A 24,810-nucleotide genomic window follows, 5' to 3' on the forward strand; every position below is an offset into this window, starting at 1 on the left:
GTATCCCTTTAAGAAATTGGTTCAGCAAATTCATGTCCTATTAGTTTATCTATTATTCATCCCATCTTACATTTTACCTTGTTGCTAGAACCTCTTCAATTCATTTCAATGTCATCAGCATTCAAAAATTTGAAGCATAGTCTAATTTTTAACATGCACTATAGCAGCTGAACTGACTGACAGGTCCTGGCCTGGGCATCATTACTAAGAGGAAACACAAGCACTCAAAAACATTTTGTACCATGACGAGAGTTCACACACACACACAAAAGAAGTCTGCCAGGGTGAATTCACATTGTGAGTCATGAAAGGGACATCTGAAAACTCTTGCTGTAGTACTTTTCTAATGTGTGTGTGTGCGCATAGTGACAAGCTGATGTTTCACAACTTTCTCCTCCTTTGAGGAAATATTTTCCAAGTCAACATCTGCTGAGGAAGTGCTGATCACATGCAGTGGATTCTGGGAGCAGGGTACAAACTCATTTTACTGGATAAACTGGTTGGGATTCATCACTGGCCTACGCTGACTGCAACTGTGCCCTAGAAACACACCTCACACCTTGCAAGGGAAAACTGGTAGTCCCAAGCAATCTGTAAGATAGCCTTTTCTTCCCAACAGAGTTTGAAAACTGCTGCTAGGGAGGATTCATATATATATATATATATTTAAGATGGCAGCATGAAGTGATTCTGTACAGTGTGCTCAGTCACTGCATTCCATCTCCACCAAATTTTGTGGATAGCTCAGTTGGTAAGAGCATGTTACTCAATCTCAGCGTTGTGGGTTCGAGCCCCATGTTAGGCAAAGACGATTCCTGCATTGCAGGGGGTTGGACTAGATGACTGTCATGGTCCATTCCAGCTCTACAATTCTGTAGCCACTGAACATAGGTAAAGGGACCCCTGACCACTAGGTCCAGTCGCAGATGACTCTGGGGTTGCGGCGCTCATCTCACTTTATTGGCCGAGGGAGCCGGCGTACAGCTTCCGGGTCATGTGGCCAGCATGACTAAGCTGCTTCTGGCGAACTAGAGCAGCACACGGAAACGGCGTTTACCTTCCCGCCAGAGCGGTACCTATTTATCTACTTGCACTGGCGTGCTTTCGAACTGCTAGGTTGGCAGGAGCTGGGACAGAGCAATGGGAGCTCACCCCTTCGCGGGGAATCGAACCACCCTAGGCTCTGTGGTTTAACCCACAGTGCCACCCATGTCCCTAGCCACTGAGCATACTCAAGCCTTATTGAACTTGAGTTCAATATTGAGAGATTTAGTCTCTCCCTCCTCCCCCTTTTCTGACTCCCTTTCCCAAATATTTTCCATACATCTGCCAACCTTGTCTGCTGATACACCTTCCTAGATTGATGATGATCTGTAGTGTATTAATATTATTTTCATTATCATCCTTCATTTCATCTCCTTACTTTTAGCTATCTCTCGCCCTAAGAGCCCCAACCTCCCTCCTGCCTTTCAAAGACACCCTCGAACGAAGGTGAATGCCGCAAAGCACGATGGGAATCGTAGTCCCCCCTCCCTCCCCAAGGGTCTCTTGCTTATTCTCCATCTTCCTTCTAGTAGGCGCATCAGGCTTGCTACGAGACGAAGCTTCTGGCCAATCGGTTTCTTTCCATGGGCCGTTCTTTTCCCCGCCCCTTTTCCTGCTGTCCAATGGGAGGGGAGGAGGCGGGGCGACGTCGACGGAGCGGCCAATGGATAAGAGGCGGGCGGGGAGATTCGGTGAGCTTTGATCTGAGAAGGGAGGTGAGTAGGAAGAGCGAGGGAGGGGAGGCTGCTTTGAATATGAGTTGGGGGGGGGGCTTCGCGAGGCTCCGTCCCAGGATGTGTTTTCAGGGCCATCCCCTCCCCCTCCGTGTCCTGAAGGATGCGAAGGAGAATAACTCTGGCCACGTGCAGAGTGCTTTTCCTCCCAGGGGACACAAAACAGGGTTAGAGCAGAAATCAAGTAACATTGGAATGGACTGAAGGTTGCCAACTTCCGCACTGGCCCCTGAAACTGTGCCTTTTAAGAGCAGCTGGCTCTGCAGCAAAGGATTTTGTTTATCTCCCGTGACAGCCACGTCTTCACCTATTATTGTTGATTTTATTATGTTGTTTTATTAATTTTCACTAATAATAATTTTATTTCAGATTTCTTACCTGCCTTTCACAGTGAAGTCCCAGAGTGGGTTGTTGTTGTTGTTGAAGTCCCAGAGTGGGTTGTTGTTGTTGTTGTTGTTGTTGTTAATAATAATAATATGGCAATATTCTATACAACACAATGCTTATTTTCATTGATCTACCAATATATACTGGGGCAGAGTTTGGTGAGATTGGCACCCTGAGCGAGGACAAAATTTGGCACCCCCTCCCCAAATATTTCTTTTTGGTACAGTTTGGTACAGTTGCTTTTTTATGGATCTTCTCAGTGGCTACTTATATAAATACAGGTCATTATTATTACTATCTTACCCTTCCCTCTCAAAGAATATTGTACAAATGGTGTGTGTGTGTGTGTGTGTGTGTGTATATATATATATATATATATATATATATATATATATATATATATATATATATAATAGATAAAATAGTATTATTAAAAATCCCCCCAAATTATCTTCCAAGAAGGGGCATGCCAGTAAAACTAAACATTCAAACCCAATTATTGTAAGTTTGGGAAGTACCATTGTAGATAATGTAATACTTGTTTTCATTGATTTACACACATATATATTGATTTTAACATATTGCAATCAATAGGGGGAGCTGGGGTCTTTCATTTGTGTGTGCGTGTAGGTGTTTTATGAGGATGTTAATGTTTTATGCGACTTTTTAATGGCTTGATGCATTTTTGCTTATTTTTTTAAATGCAAGTCGCTTGAAGACCTTGTAGGAACAAGCGACTAGTAAATTTGATAATAATAATAATAATAATATGTGCATCAAAACTTCGCTAATGTTGCTCAAGTGGTTGAGGTTAGGGTGTTTTCCTTCATTTTCTGACCAGTTGGCACCCATCCTCGAGACCCCTGGATTCTAGGCCCAAAGCAGGGAGGAAGGAGCAGGTGCCTCTGCTATGTAGCTTGGCTGGGCAGCTTGGATTCCTGAATTCCTTGAGAGGGAAGGGCAAGTGTAGCTCTGACTTCACCAGCCTGAAAGCTTCCAGGTGTTTAGGACCGCACTCCTATCGGCTGCAGCCAGCACCACGGAGGGGAGCTTCCCTCATTTTTTTTTAGTTTTTTTTAATAAATATTTATTAAAGTTTTCACAGTATTACATAATGAAAAAGAAAAAATACAAAATAAAAAACAGTTAAAAATAATTCCATCTTTTCATCACTTATCTTTCATTTAGCTGTTTCCCGGACCTCCTCATACCTCCCTTTTTTGTATTCCAGTTCAATTTATTAGTTCAGCAATTCCTTTCCCTCCTTATTATCCTGATCTTTAATCTTAATATATTAAAACATTAAATTTTTACCTATTAAAAATCCAATTTTTCCATATTCTTTTAAACCATTACAGCTAGAAACCACTTAACTTCAATCCAACATCATTCTAACATTCATTAATTTTGCAATATTTCTGTAAATAGTGGGCTTCCCTCATTTTGGGAAGGGATGTTACCTGCCTTTTATCCATGTGTCTTGTTTGTTTGGGGGCATGGAGAATGTTTTGGCTGTTTTGGAGAGGACCTTTCTGAGCATCGTCAGTGTCTCTTCTGTGAAATGGGTATTTTGTGGGGCCTGTTGCAGTCTCTCAGGTTCCCAAATGTGCCTGTGGAACTCCCCCCAAAAGAAAAGGTTGGGGACCCCTACACCAGGGGACTATACTTTTAAAACACATTCAAAGCACATACCCCTCTCGCAAAGAATTCTGGGCACTGTAGTTTCTTAAGGGTTGCTGGGGCAGGGGAACGGTACCCAGAATTATTTAAGGGACAGAATGTACTTTGAATGTGCCTTAATGTGTACAGAGCCATAACCTGTGGACATTTCAGTGCTCATTCTCACTGTTTATTAATTCTAACTCAGTGCTGTTTCATAGAATCTGGTGGCAGCTTTGCATTTAGCCGTAGCTTGGTCACCGTAGGCGAGAAGTTACCCCACGCAGGTGACCAAGCGAGCTGGCCCAAGTCTCCCCTCTTCTGTCTGGGTGGCTTCAAACATACGAGGCCTTACAAGGAGTGTTCCATCGCAAGGAGAGGTAAACAGGGAATCCTACTTTGTGATCGTCTTGCTTGTTTCCAAGTTTTAGTTCGTGCCAGCCTCCCAGCTTTGCCATGTGGGCCCCCCTGCACCCTTCTGAGCCCTGGCAGTGATGCGCTGGAACCTCCGGCTGTGCCAGGGCATTCTGCACACAGGACGGCAGAGCAGGTATCTCCGAGCCATGGCAGCACAGAGCAGCGCCGCCGCTCCCGGAACCAGTGAGGGAACCTCGGATGGCACTGTGACAGCTGGGATCATAGTTATCGGGGACGAGATTCTAAAGGTGCGTGAGCTGTGGGAAGGTGTGGCAATGGCCCTTGTCTTAGACGCAGTGGCAGTTGGTGATGCCCATTGGGGGCTGGAGGCAGAGAGGGCAACAGTAGGCAGAGCCAGAGGCAGTACAGTGGTGCCTCGCAAGACGAAAAGAATCCGTTCTGTGATTCTCTTCGTCTAGCGGTTTTTTCGTCTTGCGAAGCAAGCCCATTGACAGATTAGCGCTATTAGCGGCTTTTAGCGGCTTATCGGCTTATCGGATCAGCCGATAAGCGGCTTAGCGGCTTAGAAAAAGGGGGAGGGGGAAAAACCGCAGGAACTCGCAAGACATTTTTGTCTTGCGAAGCAAGCCCATAGGAGATTCGTTTTGCGAAGCACCTCCAAAACGGAAAACTCTTTCGTCTAGCGAGTTTTCCGTCTTGCGAGGCATTCGTCTTGCGGGGCACCACTGTAATAGGCGGAGCTGGATTCTAGGTTTGTCCCCATCCTCCTTCCTGCGAGAGCCAATGCAATTTAGTCTATATCAGGGGTCCCCAAACTAAGGTCCGTGGGCTGGATAAGGCCCAAGGGACTCGTTTGTCCAGCCTGCAGCAACCCCTGCCGCCCGCTCTTACTAGCGCTCCGCTGCATGGCTGCCCACTTCTGGGTCGGAGGAGCACTGGAAATAGCTTATGCGCAAGCATTATGTGCGCATGCGCAAGCTTATTTCCATTGCCCATCCGGGTTGGAGGAGGCCCGTGCACATGTGCACAAGCTATTTCCGGTGCTCCTCCGACTTGGAAGTGCGCCGGAAATAGCGTGTGCGCACACATATGGGCACGCGCTCCCCCGCCCTCTGGCCCACCGCGCAGTTGGCGCTGGAGACACCGGCCCGAGGTGCGGTAAGTTTGCTGACCCCTGGTCTATATGATCTACATGGAACCCTAGCCGGTAATCTAAATCGATCTTTTGTTTTTATGAGATTTCATTAAGAGTTTTCAGAATAGAATTAAAAACAAAAGGAAGCTAAACAAAAGGAAGGAAAAGAAGAATGCAAAGTCCTCTCTCAAAGGAGGATCTTAACTCTTGTCCCACATACAAAGAGGCGAGACCTTTCCAGCTCTCACCTGGAAGATCTTCCCTTCCCTGCCTCTCACGCAGGGTCCTTCATCAACCACCCTCTCCTTCATCTGCATGCAGACCCCTCCCTAACCCAGAGGCTTAAGGAAGATAACAAAAACCGAAGTGGAACAAAATCAGGAGCTAAATTAGAACTCCCTGCCTATTGACATCGGGCAGGCGTCTTCACTGTCTCCTTTTCAGCGCCAGCTAAAAACATTTTTGTTTAGACAAGCCTACCCAGATATTTTTATGATGCATTTGGGGGGTATTTTGGTGGTTTTAATTTTTTTAATGTTTTATTTGGGGTGGTGGTTAATGAAGTTTTCACAATACTATAAAAAAACAAACTAATTACAGGAACTAAAAGAAAGAAACTGAAGAAAAAAGGAACAGAAAAAAGCTGCAAGATACTCCCCCATCACTATATGGTTTTTAACCAATAATCCTATTGTTTCTTCCTTTTTGTAAACCGCTGTGAGGTATTCTGCAATCAAGCGGTATACAAATATTATCAAATAAATTAATAATCTGGCCTCTGTGTTTTGGACCAGTTGAAGTTCCTGAGTCGTCCTCAAGGGCAGCCCCACGCAGATTGGATTGCGATAATCCAATGTGGATTATTAAGTGAAATATGTAATAGGATCGATGGGGTGAGCTCCCGTTGCACGGTCCCTGCTCCTGCCAACCTAGCAGTTTGAAAGCACACCAAAAAGTGCAAGTAGATAAATAGGTACCACTCCGGCAGGAAGGTAAATGGCGTTTCCGTGCGCTGCTCTGGTTTCGCCAGAAGCGGTTTAGTCATGCTGGCCACATGGCCCGGAACCTGTACGCCAGCTCCCTCGGCCAATAAAGCGAGATGAGCACCGCAACCCCAGAGTCGGTCACGACTGGACCTAATGGTCAGGGGTCCCTTTACCTATGTAATAGGATGCAGGATTTGGCAATATTTGTGGCAGACCTCTTCGCACTGACAGCTCTCTTGTTTTGGCAGGGCTACACCCAAGACACGAATTCCTTCTTCATGTGCAAGAGGCTTCGCTCGCTGGGTGTGAAGGTGGCCAAGATCTCTGTGGTTCCCGACGATGTGGCTGCCATCGCCGACGAAGTCTCGTTGTTCTCCCGCAAGTTCACCTACGTCCTGACCTCGGGTGGGATTGGCCCCACGCACGACGACGTGACTTTCGAGGCGGTCGCCCAGGCTTTCGGAGAGAAGGTCGTTGCCCACCCAGAGATGGTGGAGCTGGTGAAGAAGTTTTTTGGCAAGACGGGGGCCGACTGCCCCGAGATGAAGCTGGCCCGGGTCCCTGCGTCGTCGCTGCTCAACTACGGCGAGGACGAGAAGACGGGCCGCCGCTTCCCCTACCCGCTCATCAGTGTCCGGAACGTCTACGTTTTCCCAGGCATCCCATCGCTGATGAGGCGAGCGCTGGATGGTCTCAGCCACCTCTTCCGCAACGATAAGACCCACTTCTGCTCGCAGGAGATATTTGTCAACTCCGAAGAGACCCTCATCGCGCCCATACTTGACCGGGCCAACGCCAACTTCAGACGTCGCACGAGCCTGGGCTCCTACCCGGATTGGGCCAGCAACTACTTCCGGGTCAAGCTCACTCTGGACTCCGATTCGGAAGAGGACCTGGAGGAAGCGGTCGCCTTCCTGATGAAGCACCTGCCGCCGGGGATCGTGGTGCCCCTAGTGGCCGATCCCGTCTCACAGGCAGCCCAGGATGTGTATGCCTTAGCAGAATCCGGTAGGGGAACACAGTCATACCTCAGGTTAAAGACGCTTTGGGTTAAATCTTTTCAGGTTGCATCCCGCGGCGACCCGGAAGTACCGGAAAGGGTTACTTCCGGGTTTCGCCGCTCGCGCATGCGCAGATGCTCAAAATGACGGCATGCGCAGAAGCAGCAAATCGCGACGCGCGCAGACGCGGGTTGCATTCTGCTCATGTTGCAAATGGGGCTCTGGAGTGGATCCTGTTCGCAACCAGAGGTACTACTCTAATGCCTGGCGTACAGCTGGATCTGTGGGGATAGAGGACCACGAGGTTAAGAATGCAGGACTATGCAGGGGCTGAAAGGAGAGGCAGTGTGGTGTAGTAGGCAGAGCAGGGGTGGGGGGGACCTGTGGTCCCCTGTAGATGTTGTTGGACTCCAACTCCCATCAGCTCCACATGGCCTGTGGTCAGGGATGATGGGATTTGTAGTTCAGCGATGTTTTCAGACTCCAGCTCCCATCAGCCCCCAGCCAGCATGGCTAGTGGTCAGGGGTATTGCCTAGAATCTGTTTCGGCTACTGACCCGACTGCTCCCCTGTTGGGATAGAGATAGCCTAACTTCTGTGGCCTACATTCTGGTAACCTCTAGGTTAGATTACTGGAATGCATTGTACGTACAGTGGTGCCTCGCAAGACGAAAAGAATCCGTTCTGTGATTCTCTTCGTCTAGCGGTTTTTTCGTCTTGCGAAGCAAGCCCATTGACGGATTAGCGGATTAGCGCTATTAGCGTCTTTTAGCGGCTTATCTGCTGATCGGATCAGCTGATAAGCGGCGTAGCGGCTTAGAAAAAGGGGGGGAAAGGGAAAAAACCAGCAGGAACTCGCAAGACATTGTCGTCTTGCGAAGCAAGCCCATAGGAAATTTGTTTTGCGAAGCACCTCCAAAACGGAAAACTCTTTCGTCTAGCGAGTTTTCCGTCTTGCAAGGCATTCGTTCTGCGGGGCACCATTGTAAGACTGTTCCTGAAGACGGTTTGGAAACTTCAGCTGGTGCAGAATTTGGTGGCCAGGTTGCTTACCAGGGCAAGATGGTTGGAGCATTTAACCTCAATCTTGGCTCGACTGCACTGGCTGCCAATTAGTTTCCAGGCCTAATTCAAAGTGCTGGTTTTGACCTATAAAGCCTTGAATGGCTCAGGACCACAAGGAGCAACTCTCTCCATATAAACACTCCAGGACTCTGCATTCATCCCCTGAGGTCCTTCTTCGCGTGACTCCTCCATGTGAGGTCCAGAGGGTGGGGCAACACGAGAACGGGGCCTTTTCTGCAGTGGCTCCCTATATGTGGAATGCTCTCCCCAGAGAGGCTTGCCTGACACCTTCATTAATTGGCTGATAGAACATGAGGCTCTTAATCTCAGGGTCGTGGGTCCGAGCTTCACGCTGGGCGAAAGGTTCCTGCATTTCAGGGGTTTGGACTCGATAGCTCTTGTGATTCCTTCAAACTCTGCAGTTCTATGATTCTAGACACCAAGCAAAAACGTTCCTCTTCCCCCAGGCCTTTGGCTCATTAAAGAACCCACGGCCTTTTAAAGTGGGGCAGGGTATTGTTTCTGTTTGTTATTATGGTATTTTTGTGTTTTTATATTGTAAGGTGCCCTGTGATGATCCGTTGAAGGGCAGTATAGAAATTTAATAATAATAATAATAATGATGTCAAAGTTCACCAATGGTCAAGTCTTGTCAACTTAAACTACAGTGGTGCCTCGCAAGACGAAAAGAATCCGTTCTGTGATTCTCTTCGTCTAGCAGTTTTTTCGTCTTGCGAAGCAAGCCCATTGACGGATTAGCGGATTAGCGCTATGATCGGATCAGCTGATAAGCGGCTTAGCGGCTTAGAAAAAGGGGGGGAGGGGAAAAAACCAGCAGGAACTCTCAAGACATTGTTGTCTTGCGAAGCAAGCCCATAGGAAATTTGTTTTGCGAAGCACCTCCAAAACGGAAAACTCTTTCGTCTAGCGAGTTTTCCGTCTTGCAAGGCATTCATCTTGCGGGGCACCACTGTACCTTATAAGGTTGTTGTGAGTACAATGGTACCTCGGGTTAAGTACTTAATTTGCTCTGGAGGTCTGTTCGTAACCTGAAACTGTTCTTAACCTGAGGTACCACTTTAGCTAATGGAGCGTCCTGCTGCTGCCGCGCCGCCGGAGCCCGATTTCTGTTCTCATCCTGAAGCAAAGTTCTTAACCTGAAGCACTATTTCTGGGTTAGCAGAGTCTGTAACCTGAAGCGTATGTAACCAAAAGCGTATGTAACCCGAGGTACCACTGTATAAAATATGGAGGGCAGAATCATGCACACCACCTTGGTAGCTCCTTGGAGGAAAAGGTGGCATATAAATGTAATATATAAAAGTAATAATGTTTTTAATTTTTATTATTATTATTATTTTAAAGACCCTGTTTCATCCTAGTTGCTTTTACCACTCTGTAGGTTCCCCTCTTGGCCAGAAGGTGGCAGCAGCAATTCGGACCATTGAGGAAGCTTTGGATAAGTACATTCTGTCAAAGCTTTGTGTCGGATTCAATGGGGGGAAGGACTGCACAGCCTTGCTTCACCTCTTCCATGCTGCTGTACAGAGGTACTTTACACCCTCTTCTTCCAGTATTTCTCATTAGGGCTTCCATAGATTGGGACACGGGTGGCGCTGTGGGTTAAACCACAGAGCCTAGGACTTGCCAATCAGAAGGTCCGCGGTTCGAATCCCCGCAACGGGGTGAGCTCCCGTTGCTCGGTCCCAGCTCCTGCCAACCTAGCAGTTCAAAAGCACCTCAAAGCGCAGGTAGATAAATAGGTACCACTCCGGTGGGAAGGTAAATGGCGTTTCCGTGTGCTGCTCTGGTTCGCAAGAAGCGGCTTAGTCATGCTGGCCACATGACCCGGAAGCTGTACGCCGGCTCCCTCGGCCGATAAAGCAAGATGAGCGCCGCAACCCCAGAGTCGGTCACGACTGGACCTAATGGTCAGGGGTCCCTTTAGCTTTACCTAGATTGGGACCAGCCAAGGGTTGTTGTTTTTTTAAGCCTTTTCTAGCCCTGATGGCATAACAAATCGCACAGCTTAGTCGTTTCCCAACTTGTGGAATTTTTCAACAAGGCAGCACAAGTTTCTAGTCCTCATCAGTGGCTTATCTGCATTTTCCTTCTTCCTTCCTCTTTCCCCCAATTCAGATTTGTTTCTTGGAAGAACGATAAAATACAAAAATACAAATCAGGAGGGGCAGGTGCTCATTCGTGGCTTTTTGAGGACCTCAGAATCAGGGCTTGTCCAGCATGAATTTTTCCGCCTGCAAAGGCAGCAGCTGTGAACAAGGATACATAAAGAGAACCTCCTTATTCCGAAGCAGTCTATCCCTGGGTGCCAGTTGCAAGTGGGGAAGGAGAAAGCACCTTTTCTTTCCTTGAGATTGAGACTGAATCCTGACAAGACAGAAGTACTGTTTCTGGGGGACAGGAGGCGGGTAGGTGTGGAGGATTCCCTGGTCCTGAATGGGGTAACTGTGCCCCTGAAGGACCAGGTGCGCAGCCTGGGAGTCATTTTGGACTCACAGCTGTCTCTGGAGGCACAGGTTAAATCCGTGTCCAGGGCAGCTGTGTACCAGCTCCATCTGGTACGTAGGCTGAGACCCTACCTGCCCGCGGACTGCCTTGCCAGTGTGGTGCATGCTCTGGTTATCTCCCGCTTGGACTACTGCAATGCGCTCTACGTGGGGCTACCTTTGAAGGTGACCCGGAAACTACAACTAATCCAGAATGCAGCAGCCAGACTGGTGACTGGGAGCGGCCACCGAGACCATATAACACCGGTCTTGAAAGACCTACATTGGCTCCCAATACGTTTCCGAGCACAATTCAAAGTGTTGGTGCTGACCTTGAAAGCCCTAAACGGCCCCGGTCCTGTATACCTGAAAGAGCGTCTCCACCCCCATCGTTCAGCCCAGACACTGAGGTCCAGCGCTGAGGGCCTTCTGGTGGTTCCCTCACTGCGAGAAGCCAAGTTACAGAGAACCAGGCAGAGGGCCTTCTCGGTGGTGGCGCCCACCCTGTGGAATGCTCTCCCACCAGATGTCAAAGAACAACAACTACCAGACTTTTAGAAGACTTCTGAAGGCAGCCCTGTTTAGGGAAGCTTTTAATGTTTGATATATCACGGTATTTTAATATTCTTTTGGAAGCCGCCCAGAGTGGCTGGGGAAACCCAGCCAGATGGGCGGGGTATAAATAAATTATTATTATTATTGTTGTTGTTGTTGTTGTTGTTGTTGTCTGTGGACTTCCCAGAAGCTGGCCCCCATGAGGAATGGGGTGCTTTGGGGTGGCAGGGCAGACATAGCTCATTGGCGCAACACCTGCTTGGAATGCAGAAGACCCAGGTTCGGCCCCTGCGTCGCCAGTTAAAAATAAAACCAGTTACCTGCTAAGAGGGAAGAAGTCCCTTCTCTGCCTGAGAACCCTGGAGAGCTGCACTGCCAGTCAGAGAAGGCAATTCTTGCCTAAAGGGACAAATAACCTGGTATAAGGCAGCTTAGTGTGGGACGCGGGTGGCACTGTGTGTTAAACCACAGAGCCTAGGACTTGCCGATCAGAAGCTCGGCGGTTCGAATCCCCGCAACAGGGTGAGCTCCCGTTGCTCGGTCCCTGCTCCTGCCAACCTAGCAGTTCGAAAGCACGTCAAAGTGCAAGTAGATAAATAGGTGCCGTTCCGCCAGGAAGGTAAACGGCATTTCTGTGCGCTGCTCTGGTTCGCCAGAAGTGGCTTAGTCATGCTGGCCACATGAACCGGAATCTGTACGCCGGCTCCCTCGGCCAATAAAGCGAGATGAGCGCCGCAACCCCAGAGTCGGTCACGACTGGACCTAATGGTCAGGGGTCCCTTTACCTTTTAAGGCAGCTTAACTGGTTCCCACTGAAATGAAGGGTCCCTATGTTCTCTCTTTCCCACCCAGGCGGTGTCCGGAGAGGTCGGAGAAGCTGCAGGCTCTTTACATCCGGATTGTGTCCCCGTTTCCCGAGATGGAGGAGTTCATCGAAGACACAGCCCAGCGGTACGAAACTTGTACTTTCATTCCGGGGGGCTGGTGTGAAGTCCCTTAACAGGCAACAAACAAAACGATCGGCACCTTCGTTTGTTGTATCCCCATATTTTGTGTTTGTTTCATTTTGAGTACCGCCTAGAGTACCGCACTGTAAGCTGGCATTCTGGAGGATTTGTTTAGGCCCCAACATCCCGGCAGGACTCCTTGCTGTTTCCACCATAGCTGTCAACCGTCCCTTCTTTGGCGGGAAAAACCCTTATCCCAGCGCCATGTTCCGCTGCTGTCCCTTATTGATGATGTCCCTTAAATTTCCCGGGTTTCAAAGGAAGCAGCTCCTCTCCCTCCCTCCCTCCCTGCCGGCCAGGGAGGAGGGAGGCTCCAACTGTGTTGCTTGGCTGCGTTGCTCACCCAATAAGAAGTCTAAGAACGACTGGGGAGTGGAGCTTGCATACCTAGTGCCGATCAAATCGGCCGCGTTGCCTGGGGACTCGCCTTTGCTCAGTGCTTCCCAGCAGAGAGGTGAGGGTGGTTTTCCTTGCTGCATCCCCTTTGCCGGGTTGCTGTACTTTGGGAACCACCGCTTGAGGCTTCGTTTGGCTGCTGGCTGGGCTTTCTGCCTTTGGCTTGGAGGGGCTCAGAAGTTGAACATACCTGTGCTCTGAAAATCCCATATTTTGGCTGCTGATCCCTTATTTTCGAGGCTACTGGTCCCTTATTTTCAAATCTGTAAGTTGACAGCTGTGGTTTCCACCCAGATCTAAAATGCAGCAGTCCCCAGGGATCACCATCACTGTTATTAAATCTGTTGCAAACGAAAAGGTCTTCTTTGTTCGGCACCAAAAAAAATAATGTTGGCGTCAGGTGAGACTCCCTCTTCTACCTCCCGCAGGTACAACCTTCAGATGTGTAATGTCCACGGGAACATCAAACAGGCGCTGGGCGAACTGAAGGCGCAACAACCACAGCTAGAGGCTGTGTTGATGGGCACCCGCCGCACGGACCCTTACTCATGCACCTTGACGCCCTTCTGTATGACGGATGCTGATTGGCCCCAATATATGCGGGTCAACCCTCTCCTGGTATGTAGCAAAGGCGCCGTGGCATGTCAAAAGGGGCTGGGTGGGTCTGCCGGGGTTCCTCAAAGGCATCTCGCCCAGTAAGCAGAGATGATGATGATAAATTTATTATTTATACCCCGCTCATCTGACTGGGTTTCCCCAGCCACTCTGGGCAGCTCCCAACAAAATATTATTATTATTATTACAATGGTACCTCGGGTTGCAAACAGGATCTGTTCCGGAGTCCCGTTTGCAACATGAGCAGAATGCAACCCGCGTTTGCATGGGTTGCGATTCACCACGTCTGCGCATGCACGTGACGTCATTTTGCGCGTCTGCGCATGCCCGAGCGGTGAAACCTGGAAGTAACCCTTTCCGGTAGTCGTGGGACATAACGTGAAAACGCAACACGAGGTATGACTGTATTAATAGTAATAATAATAATAATAATAATAATAATAATAATAATAATAATAATAGTAATAATAATAATAATCATTAAAACATCAAACATTAAAAACTTCCTTAAACAGGGCTGTCTTCAGATGTCTTCTAAAAGTCTGGTAGTTGTTCTTCTCTTTGACATCTGGTGGGAGGGCATTCCACAGGGCGGGCACCACCACCGAGAAGGCCCTCTGCCTGGTTCCCTGTAACCTCGCTTCTCGCGGGGAGGGAACCGCCAGAAGGCCCTCGGCGCTGGACTTCAGTATCTGGGCTGGACGATGGGGGTGGAGATTGCAGCTAAGGGTCTGAGTGTGGAAGGGGGGAAGCGTGGCCGCATGGCGTGGCTCCCCCGGACTGCCACCAAGCACCCTGGTATCAGCCACAGATTGAGCTCTGGGCTTCAAGGGCAGCATCTACGCTGCTGTACCAGCATCGCAGGAGAATCCCATCAGTTTACCCCACCCCACCCCATGGACCAATCCCGGCCCTCCAGCCCCTATAAAACATTGGCTTCAGATCTTGCTTCTCAGATGTCATCTGCACTATGCACTTAAAGCAGGCCTGGCTAGAGAAAATTTACTTCATCTTGCTGCTCTTTTATTAGTTGTGCTGATAAGGAAGACAATTCGCCTCCTTCGTGCTATGTAAAAATCGAAAACGCTTAACATCTGTATTTCTTCTTTAGTATTCCTCTCTTGTTCACTGAGCGTACTGGTGATGACCTTTATCCTTTCGTATCTTGTCATCTACACCGCTTTCCTGGCCTTATTTATCTCCCTTGTCTCCCATGTGTAATAGAGGTTTGCTAAAGTGTTATCCTGGAGAATGCAGTATGTGGGGATTGCTAACAAAAAAGGATTGGGGGGGTCAGTTGCCTTGTAGGGGATAAATAGTTATTTGATCCGTTGTTATATGCTGTATTGCATTTGCCAACCTTTGCGATAACTGCCTCTGACTCAAAAATGACAAAACATGCTGAATACTTTTTTTTATTTTTCTGTTCCAATATAGTATTATGGAAAGTAAATAAAAATATACCCCGAGAAAGGCATGGCTTCCCCAAAAGAATCCTGGGAACTGGAGTTTCTTAAAGGTGCTGAGACTCCCCTCATAGAACTACAATTCCCAGGGTTCCCTGGGAAGAGGGACTGAATGTTAACCCATTCTGGAAATTGTAACTGGCTTGTTTGTTTGTTTAATGCACCAGCCTTTGTCAAAAGATTTCAGGGCTGTTCACAAGATAAAAATACAACATAAAAGCACAACTAAATAGTTAAAGCAGAAAAAATGAAACGATACCGCTTCATCCCATAAATACATTTAAAAGGCTGTAGGATATTAATCCATCGTGAGGTGAATAGGTGTCTCCTAATGGCACCCTTAGGGATGCGGGTGGCGCTGTGGGTTAAACCACAGAGCCTAGGATTTGCCGATCAGAAGGTCGGCGGTTCGAAACCCCGCGACGGAGTGAGCTCCCGTTGCTCAGTCCCTGCTCCTGCCAACCTAGCAGTTCAAAAGCATGTCAAAGTGCAAGTAGATAAATAGGTACCGCTCCGGCGGGAAGGTAAACGGTGTTTCCATGCGCTTCTCTGGTTCGCTAGAAGCGGCTTAGTCATGCTGGCCACATGACCCGGAAGCTGTAAGCCAGCTCCCTCGGCCAATAAAGCGAGATGAGCGCCACAACCCCAGAGTCAGTCACGACTGGACCTAATGGTCAGGGGTCCCTTTACCTTTAATGGCACCTTTAACAAACTACAGTACCCAGGATTCTTCGGGGGAAGCCATGACATTTTAAAGTGATATGATACAACTTTAAATGTATTGCGCAGATGGCGGGGGGAGGGGCTCAATCTGATCCATTCTATTCACTAGAGGAGACATCAACCGAGTTAGACTTCTCTTTTCCTTCTGAGTACAAACCCTTTCCCTGCCTTTCTTAAAAACCGCATTACGTGCCTCTGGCCCTCCTCTGATCCTCTGTGCCTAGGAAGGTATATAGGTCTAAACTTGCCTTCATTTGCTGGATGGCTTCCTTGGGTAGAGGAATTTGAAGGAATGTCATCCCTCCTGATTACGTTGCTCTCCTTTTCCCAGGACTGGACATACCGGGATATATGGAAGTTCCTTCGCATGCTCTACATCCCATACTGCATTCTTTATGATAAGGGGTAAGAACAGATGGAGAATTAATAATAACAATAATATAACAATACCAACATATCGACTCTACCCCAGCTGAGTGATTTGGGAGCCAAGGTCTGCGTGTGATAAGATCCAGGAATGCAGCTTAATCCAGAAAAAGCAATTAGTGGTTAATTAATGCTGCGGCACAATTGCTGACAGGAGCGGGACCTTTTCAGCACGTAGCGCCTCTGCTGGTTCCCTGCTTGCCACAAATTCAAGGTGTTGCTATTAGCATATAAAGCTTTTAACAGCTTGGGACCGATTTACTGGTGAAATCATCTTACCTTCATATATGCCCACCCAAACCGCTCCGATTTGCAGAACCGGCACCATTAGGGGTGTCACATAATCCTTGTTCCACATTTGTAAGAAATTGATCTTTTAGTGTGGCAGCACCTACACTTCGGAACCCCCTGCCTGAGGCAGGCACCTTTGCGGGGCTCTTTTCCAGCGCATTTTTGCCTAAGCAAGCCTATCCAGGCATGTAGAAGTGCGTTTTAATCTGGTTTTGGTTTTTTTAGCAAATTGTTGATTTCAATTACAGTGGTGCCTCGCAAGACGGAAAACTCGCTAGAAGAAAGAGTTTTCCGTTTTGGAGGTGCTTCGCAAAACGAATCTCCTATGGGCTTGCTTTGCAAGACGAAAATGTCTTGCGAGTTCCTGCGGGTTTTTTCCCCCTTTCCCCCCCTTTTTCTAAGCCGCTAAGCCGCTTATCAGCTGATCCGATAAGCCGCTAAAAGCCGCTAATAGCGCTAATCTGCTAATCCATCAATGGGCTTGCTTCGCAAGACGAAAAAACCGCTAGACGAAGAGAATCACAGAACGGATTCTTTTCGTCTTGCGAGGCACCACTGTAGCTTTCAAACATTTTAAATAGTTGCTTTCCACTCTTCTTACCTCATTGTTTCATTCTTTCCATAAACCATTTCATGGGTTGTTGTTGGTTTTTTTACAGTCGAGCAGTTTGTTACCATTTTGTGCAAGGGAATAAATGTAAATAAACACCGTATTTTCCGCTCTATAAGGCGCACCAGACCATAAGACGCACCTGGTTTTTGGAAGAGGAAAACAAGGGGGGGGGGAATTCTGAATCCCAGAAGCCAGGATAGCAAGCGGGATCGCTGTGCAACGATCCCGCTTCCTGTCCTGGTTTATGGGATACCTGCGTGCACAATCCGGCTGGCTGTCCTGGCTTCTTGCTTGGCCGCGCGCAAACTCTCCCAGGCAAGGGGAGCCTTCATTCCCTGCCCAGGAGAGGCTGTGTGCGGCTAAGGCTCCCCCAAGAGCCACGCTCCCTTTAAAGAGCGTGCGGAGTGTGTGTGCGACTCTTGAGGGATTTTCCCTGAGGAGGAAAGGTTCCCAAGAGCCGCTCACATGCTCCACGCGGCTCTTTAAAGGGAGCGCTGAGCAGAGCCTCCCGTCTGCATTTGCTCCATAAGACACACACACATTTCCCCTTACTTTTTAGGAGGGGAAAAGTGCATCTTACAGAGCGAAAAATACGGTAAATGTTCTAAGGCACATTGGAGATGAAGCACCCCTGCTTGCTGTGGCTTACATCCGTCCTGTCTCTCTCCCCCACGCCGATCCCTCTTGACAGCTACACTTCGCTTGGGAGCATGAGTAACACACAGAAGAACCCGGCCCTGCGCTATACGAACGCCGCAGGGCAGGAATGCTACCGGCCGGCCTATGAGCTGGAAAACGAAGAGGACGAGCGCAACTCCCGCCACTGAAGCCTGGCTAGGCCTGATGCTCGTTGCCCCGGCAACCGCTGGCTAGCGCTGGAGAGCTGACAAGGCCCGAAGCCTAGCTTGGTTAAGGCTTGGTCCAGGCCGAGGCAAAATGGCGTCGGTGCTGCCACTACCGCTGGGCCACCAAGGGGCTGCTCTCACACCGACAATGTGATCGGCCAGCCCTGTCCTTGTGACAGTTGGCTGTAAGCACCGTTCCGTCCATCATGTGAGGGGACAGTAGACCCTGGGAATAAACTAGTTCTTCAGTTGCCTCTTTGAGTTCTTCTGTGTGTTTTAACAGTGGGGTCCGGGCAAGGTGAAGTGAGATAGGGGCTCTGCAGGGTCCAATGGTGCCAAAGAGTAGCGCTCGAATCCTTTCTTTGACCTTCCCACACCCCCAAATATCAGGGGTAGGGAGCCTGGCGCCATCTTGAGGTTGCTCCCATCAGCTGTGGCCATGCTGGCTGGAGCTGATAGGACTTGGGAGTCTGGCAACATCTGAAGGGGCCACCATCCCTGTGCTAAGTGCTGGGACCAAAGGCCCCATCTATACTATACTATACGGCTTCCCGCAAAGCATCCTGGGAGTTGTAGTTTGTTGAGAGTTACAAGGAGACCCCACTATTCCCCTCCCAGAGCTAACAGTTTCTAGAGTAGTTTAACTCGAGCTCTGTGAGGGGCTACAAACTACAGCCCCCAGAATGCTATCTGTTTAAAGTGATACAATACTGCTTTTAATGTCTGGCACGAATGGGGCACAAGTCTGTTTTTCAAACCTATTTGATCAAAATTCACTCTAGAAGCTATTCAACAAAGCTGGGTCCAGTTTTGAGGGTGCCCTGGGGAAAAGGTCCTCTGATTCGCCCCCTCCTCTGTCAAGCGAGCCGAGTGGGGCTTAGGGACAGGGAAGAAATGCAACTCAGTTCATATGGCTGCTTCACACCTCCTGAAACAATAAGGGAACTGAAACGCACGCTTCTCTGCATTGCAGTTCTCAGGCCAACAATAGAAAGAGCAAGGGAAGGTAAAGGGGAGCAGGTGGCGCTGTGGTCTAAACCACCGAGCTTCTTGGGCTTGCCGATCGGAAGGTCGGTGGTTCGATTCCTTGTGATGGAGCGAGTTCCCGTTGCTCTGTCTCAGCTCTTGCCAACCGAGCAGTTCAAAAGCACGCCAGTGCGAGTAGATAAATAGGTACCGCTGCAGTGGGAAGGTAAACAGTGTTTCCGTGTACTCTGGCACTCGTCACAGTCCTCCGTGCGCCAGAAGCGGTTTAGTCATGCTGGCCACATGGCCTGGAAAGCTGTCTGTGGACAAATGCTGGCTCCCTCGGTCTGAACGGTAGATTCTTATCTGCTGCAGCCTTCACAGCCGTTGTAACATACCACTTGTTATCATCCGCCTGTTCTGCCATTGAGGACTTCTTGGATCATTCTTTGTCTAGCTCCTTCCCTTTGACCTTACCGCCTTGGGTGACCCTGCTGGGAGTAAGAGATTCCTGACCCCATAGTCGCCTTTGACTGAATTTAACCGTCCAGGGGTCCTTGACACACCTTACATACAGCAACACAAATATTTGGCTAAAATGTGGATAGCAATGCATATATTAGTGAAAATAACATACCAAAATGCATTCTGTCAGGGGAAACGTTTGCACAGGAAGATGTGTATACTGGGAGAAATTTGCACTAGAGCATAGATTTATTTTTATGAGGACTTTTAAAAACAGATTTGCAGACTGATGTGGAGGATTGAATACTAGAAAATCGAGAAGCAGAGAACTGGCACTGAAACTGACCGCTCTGTGCAGCCCTAGTTCAGGGCAGCCCTTTTAATTACTGTATTTTCCGCTCTATAACACGCACCTGACCATAACACGCACGTAGTTTTTAGAGGAGGAAAACAAGGGAAAAAATATTCTAAACGAAATAGTGGATATATGATTTTTGTGGTTCATGCTGTGGCCACAGACATGTGATCTGACAGTGAGTTTGGAGTAGCCCAATGCAAAAATCCTGAGGATCCATGTGGATCCATGCTTTGTAACCACGGAGGAGGAAAGGAAGGGGGAACCATGGATCCTCTGCTCACGACTGCAGCAGATCCCCCCCCCCCCGCCACCCGCAGGTATTCGCTCCATAACACGCACAGACATTTCCCCTTATTTTCTAGGAGGAAAAAAGTGAGTGTTATGGTGCAAAAAATACGCTACCCATAGTGCCCCAGTGTGACAGAACGTCAAGGACTATGGGTAGTTAAAAGTGTGGGTCAAAGTTAAAAAATGAATTTATGGGGGGAACCCCAGGCGTTGGGACCTCAGCAGCTCAAGGCTGCCAGAAGTTGACTCGACTGTTGTTAATATCCTTGGGAGTGGGGAGAATGAACACAATAAGGGGGTCTGCCCCCCACCCCCATGTCGGGATTGGCATCGATTTCAGTAGGGTGGAACAATGTAGGTTGTGAAAGCAGTTAAAAGTGGCCTTTTTTGCCCCCCTGCTTAGATAGAAACTGCCCTGCCTAGCCCTTCAGCTGCCTATAATGTTTTTAAAAAATAACATTTTGGTGGTGCAGTCCCCCGCATCACACCTGCATTGTGGCTAACAGCTTGCGCTGCGCACGAGGAAGACCACAGACCTCAAACCAGTGGTTTTCTCATGACGGGAAGGAAGCGTAGGTCACCTATTGAATTTCAGGCCGCTTTTCTAACAAGCACAGATTGCGCCTTGTCATAATAAACCCGCAAAAACAACTCTATTTGAAAGAATCAGTGATGGGGCTTTCCAGCCTAGAATGTAGGATTCTGTGACACTGAGATGCCCTTGTGATTTGGAAAGGGTTTCCGGGTGGGGGGTTTCTCTCCACATGTGACAGAGAGGGGACTGTTCTGGCATTAGGCTAGCTAGCGAGGGCCAGGCCTCAGCAGTACGCAAAGCGGCCTTGTGACCTCTCGGATAACTGAGAAGTTTCCAGCGATTTGCACAAAAGGACAGCGTCGGCACCACACGCCTGCTAAAAGCCAGCTCTGAGCCAGCCTCCCCACAGTTGAACATGCATCTTCCTTTGCAGAGGTTTGCAGCCCCACGTCCGTGGGTCTTGGCGGCCCTCACGGGCCCCTACTTTGGCCGCCCAAGGGCCGCACGACCGCTTGCCCTCCCCTACTACAAAAGCGGGAATGTGGTCAGTCTGGGTTACTGGGCCCTGCAAGCTCTCCGCGAATGTCTGTACGTCCTCCTCTGCTGCTGGTGTCTGAAGGAGATTCTGGACTGAAGGGTGTCCGTCTCCCATGGGTGCCTGGCCTTGTGGGCTGCGCCATGCTGAGATGCCAGGCTCCTGCGCCACCTTACCCTTCCGGGCGAGCCTTTGCCCCAGGTTCTCCAGACCTTGAAGATTCCTCCTGGCTGCTACGTTGTAAGCCACCATACCATGTAAGTTTGTTTTTGTTTGTTTTTTACGCTTCTCAATCGCCTAATGCCGCTTTGACCAACCGAGGCTACAACTCCCATCATCCATTGTCATTTGCCATGCTGGGAATTGTAGTCCAAATGATCCGGAGGGAACCAGTTTAGGGAATGGAGTGATCATAAGCGTGCTGGGCTTTTTTGCTGCCTGCCTGGGACCGCAGAAGTGGATAATACTTTGCCATGCTGTAATGCACATTTGGGGGGGAGATCTAGTTTAACAAGGCTGCTTTTGCGTAATATAAAAAGCTGCTCTCTGCCAGGTCTGGCTATACATCCATCTCACCAGTGATGTCCACTCTGACTGGCAGCAGCTCTCCAGCATCTCAGGCAGAGGTCCTTCCAGTTACCAACCACTTTGCTCTTCTTCAGCCTGACTACAACTCCCATCATTCCCTGCCAGCTCTGAATGATGGGAGTTGTGATCCAACAGCATCTTTTTAATGGGGTCTTTTAAATGGCTGTAACAGGCCCTGGGACCTTAAGGTAAATGGCGAGTAGGAAATCAAAACACTACTACTACTACTATTTAAAAACAGACAATTATGATTTAATACTACTACTGATCTGGGACGCGGGTGGCGCTGTGGTCCTACTGAGCCTCTGGGGCTTTCCGATCAGAAGGTCAGCGGTTCGATTCCCTGCGACGGGGTGAGCTCCCGTTGCTCGGTCCCTGCTCCTGCCCACCTAGCAGTTCAAAAGCACACCAAAAAGTGCAAGTAGATAAATAGGTACCGCTCCCACGGGAAGGTAAATGCCATTTCTGTGCGCTGCTCTGGTTTCGCCAGAAGCGGCTTAGTCATGCTGGCCACAAGACGCTGAAACACTATGGACAAACGCCGGCTCCCTCGGCCTGTAAAGCGAGATGAGCGCCACAGCCCCAGAGTCGTCCACGACTGGACTTAACTGTCAGGGGTCCTTTATAGTTTTACTACTACTGATAATAATAATTTCCTACATTTATATCCCTCCTTTTCCTGTAAGGAGCTCTAAGTCCGTTGATAGTTCTCCTCCTCATTTAATCCCCACAACAACCCTGTGAGGTAGCCTAGGCTGAGAGGCAGTGACTGGCCCAAGGTCACCCAGTCAGCATCATGGTTGAGTGGGGATTTGAACCCTGGTCTAGCACTCAAACCCTTGTAAAACTGGGGTCACCAGCATCAAATGATGATGATACAGATCATGGGTAGGCAAACTAAGGCCTGGGGGCCGGATACGGCCCAATCACCTTCTAAATCTGGCCCACGGACGGTCCGGGAATCAGCATGTTTTTACATGAGTAGAATATGTCCTTTTATTTAAAATGCATCTCTGGGTTATTTGTGGGGCCTGCCTGGTGTTTTTACACGAGTAGAATGTGTGGTTTTATTTAAAATGCATCTCTGGATTATTTGTGGGGCATAGGAATTTGTTCATCCCCCCCCCAAAAAAAATATAGTCTGCCCCCCCCCACAAGGTCTGAGGGACAGTGGACCGGCCCCCTGCTGAAAAAGTTTGCTGACCCCTTATATAGATAATAGAACTGTAGAGTTGGAGGGGACCACAAGGGTCATCTAGTCCAACCCCCTGCAATGCAGGAATCTTTTGCCCAACATGGGGCTCGAACCCAGAACTGTGGGATTAAGAGTCTCACACTCTACGACTGAGCTATGCTGGCTGTGTTCTACTTTTATATTTGTAAATAGAGCAAATGCCACAGGGACACTTTAAGGCACCCTGACTGTCTTCCAAAGAAAATAAGGTTAGTAGTGCTGCCCCCTAAACTTCTCCAGGAAAAGGGGTGTGCACAGCAATAAAACACACACACATATGAGTGAGAAGGGCAGGAGTTTGAGACTAGGAAAGATTTTGCTGGAGAAGCCAGCTTCCCAAATAAATAATAAACCAAGCAGGCTAACCAATGACAGGCTAGAGCAGACATAGGCAGACTACGGCCCTCCCGATGTTTGGGACTACAATTCCCACCATCCCTGACCACTGGTCCTGTTAGCTAGGGATGATGGGAATTGTAGTCCCAAACATCTGGACGGCCGGAGTTTGCCTATGCCTGGGCTAGAGTATAGGCAACCAGTGAAATCTGCCTGGTTTTGCTCACTAGATTCTCACCAGGAACTGTCTGATCAGATGAACAGGAGTTTAGGGCAGGATAGTTCCCTCCCCCCCTCGACTGAACTTCTATTCTGTTTCAGGCTCCTGAGATGTAAACAGAACCAAAATGAAATAAAACAGCAACACCCAACCACCCATATAACCCAGTTCTCCGAGAGCGATGAGGATAAACGACGGCTTGGCTCTGGGGAAAGGAGAGAGACAAAAAAAGCCGGTGTCTGCGCTGGATTTCCGTCAGCTGCCGGGCTGGGGACGACTCAACAGAAATAGAAGACTCCAAACAAAGATATACAGACTCCCAGCCTGTATCCGGCTGGCGTATTCAAGGGTGGAAAACAACGTACATTGTCCTGGAATTCCACCACTGCAGCTTAGGGAGACCTTAAGCCACAGATAGAAAGCCCTCCAGATGCGGCTGGACTACAATTCCCAGCTTTCCCGAACCATAGGCTCTGCTGGGTTGGGGCTGATGGGAGATGGAGTCCAACACCAGCTGGAAAAAGCCAGTTCCCCCTTCTTTCCAGCACAATGTCAGTAAGTGCATTTGAGATGTGTTCCCTGATTGGTTGGGACATGTGTCTAGGAGAGGGTGGGAAAGTGACTGGACTACAACTCCCATCTTCCATGAGCCATTAGCCATGCTGGAAGTTGGAGTCTGACAACTTCTGGAGATGTCCTCTATCAGTATGCCTAGGAAAACAGGGCTCCTGGGGCAGAGGGAATTTCAGCTGCTGCTGCTGGTGGTTTCGCATGGTGAGGATTGGAGGGGAGGCAGCAGAAATGTCCTCTTCAACACAGCTTTGAAGAGCCAGGGAAGCCTTATTCCACCTTGCATGTTCTCACAATGACTTCAGCCTGTTTTAGTGCTTCTCACACACACACGAACCATATTAAAGCAAAATTCCCTGCATGTAGAAACATAGTGCGCCAAGGCAAAGGGGTCATCAGACCTCTTGCCCCTGAGGTGCTGGCTTTCTTCATGCAGGGGGTTTTGTTTTGATTTTTTATGGGACAGGGGAGATTCATGTGACCCCTCCCCCTGCAATAAAACCATCATGCACAGTGGCATTTTGAAGTGGTCTGTGTTTGCGGTGATTATAGACTGAATCTGATTTTTAGAGAGGGTTGTGTTGTTTCTGATGCAGATACACAATATTGCCTCTCTGTACCAATGGGTTCCTGGGGCTACACAGTTTTGCAAAGTTGGCTTCTTGCAATCAGAATGGAGTTGGGGTGCCCTGGGGTGCCCATGTTCCCCAAGCGAGTTCTCAGAGCACCCAAGAGGGGAAAGGTGCAATTCGAATATGCCTCCTGCCCCATTCATTGGAAGCAGTGCCTGCCAACCCCTCCAGCTTCCTGGGTCAGCCCTTCCTCTGTCTCGAAGAAATGCTCATGTAGCCTGAAAAGCTAATAAATTATATTTGAACACTG

At 48.9% G+C, this 24,810-nt stretch overlaps 1 protein-coding gene and 1 long non-coding RNA gene across 3 annotated transcripts; both read left to right on the top strand.

Moving 5' to 3' along the window:
• The first annotated feature begins 1,710 nt into the window (after nt 1-1,710).
• Nucleotides 1,711-18,086, top strand: FLAD1 (flavin adenine dinucleotide synthetase 1). 2 transcript variants are annotated; one of them, XM_083477190.1, is made up of 8 exons: nt 1,711-1,760; nt 4,250-4,489; nt 6,572-7,331; nt 9,792-9,939; nt 12,304-12,402; nt 13,283-13,472; nt 15,990-16,063; nt 17,680-18,086. In XM_083477190.1, exons 2-8 carry the CDS (start codon nt 4,319-4,321, stop codon nt 17,813-17,815), a joined length of 1,578 nt encoding a protein of 525 aa, XP_083333316.1. In that variant the 5' UTR covers nt 1,711-1,760; nt 4,250-4,318; the 3' UTR covers nt 17,816-18,086. The 2 variants fall into 2 exon arrangements, with proteins under 2 accessions (XP_083333316.1, XP_083333315.1); XM_083477189.1 differs by lacking the exon at nt 1,711-1,760 and adding an exon at nt 2,696-3,234 and having other exon boundaries at nt 3,617-4,489.
• A 1,956-nt stretch (nt 18,087-20,042) lies between these two features.
• On the top strand, nt 20,043-24,810 carry LOC310694402. The gene is made up of 2 exons (XR_014519665.1): nt 20,043-21,237; nt 23,460-24,810. It is a non-coding gene; the product is annotated as an uncharacterized lncRNA (long non-coding RNA).

Source organism: Podarcis liolepis (genome assembly GCF_965112155.1).
Source record: "Podarcis liolepis genome assembly, chromosome: 15".
Taxonomy (NCBI): Eukaryota; Metazoa; Chordata; class Lepidosauria; order Squamata; family Lacertidae; genus Podarcis; species Podarcis liolepis.

Excerpts from the sequence above, each read along its gene's own strand:
- FLAD1 (XM_083477190.1), top strand. The coding sequence starts at position 4,319 with ATGCGCTGGAACCTCCGGCTGTGCCAGGGCATTCTGCACACAGGACGG. Across the intron at positions 4,490-6,571 it reads TCGGGGACGAGATTCTAAAG|GGCTACACCCAAGACACGAA; the intron begins GTGCGTGAGCTG and ends TTGTTTTGGCAG. Across the intron at positions 13,473-15,989 it reads TGCGGGTCAACCCTCTCCTG|GACTGGACATACCGGGATAT; the intron begins GTATGTAGCAAA and ends TCCTTTTCCCAG.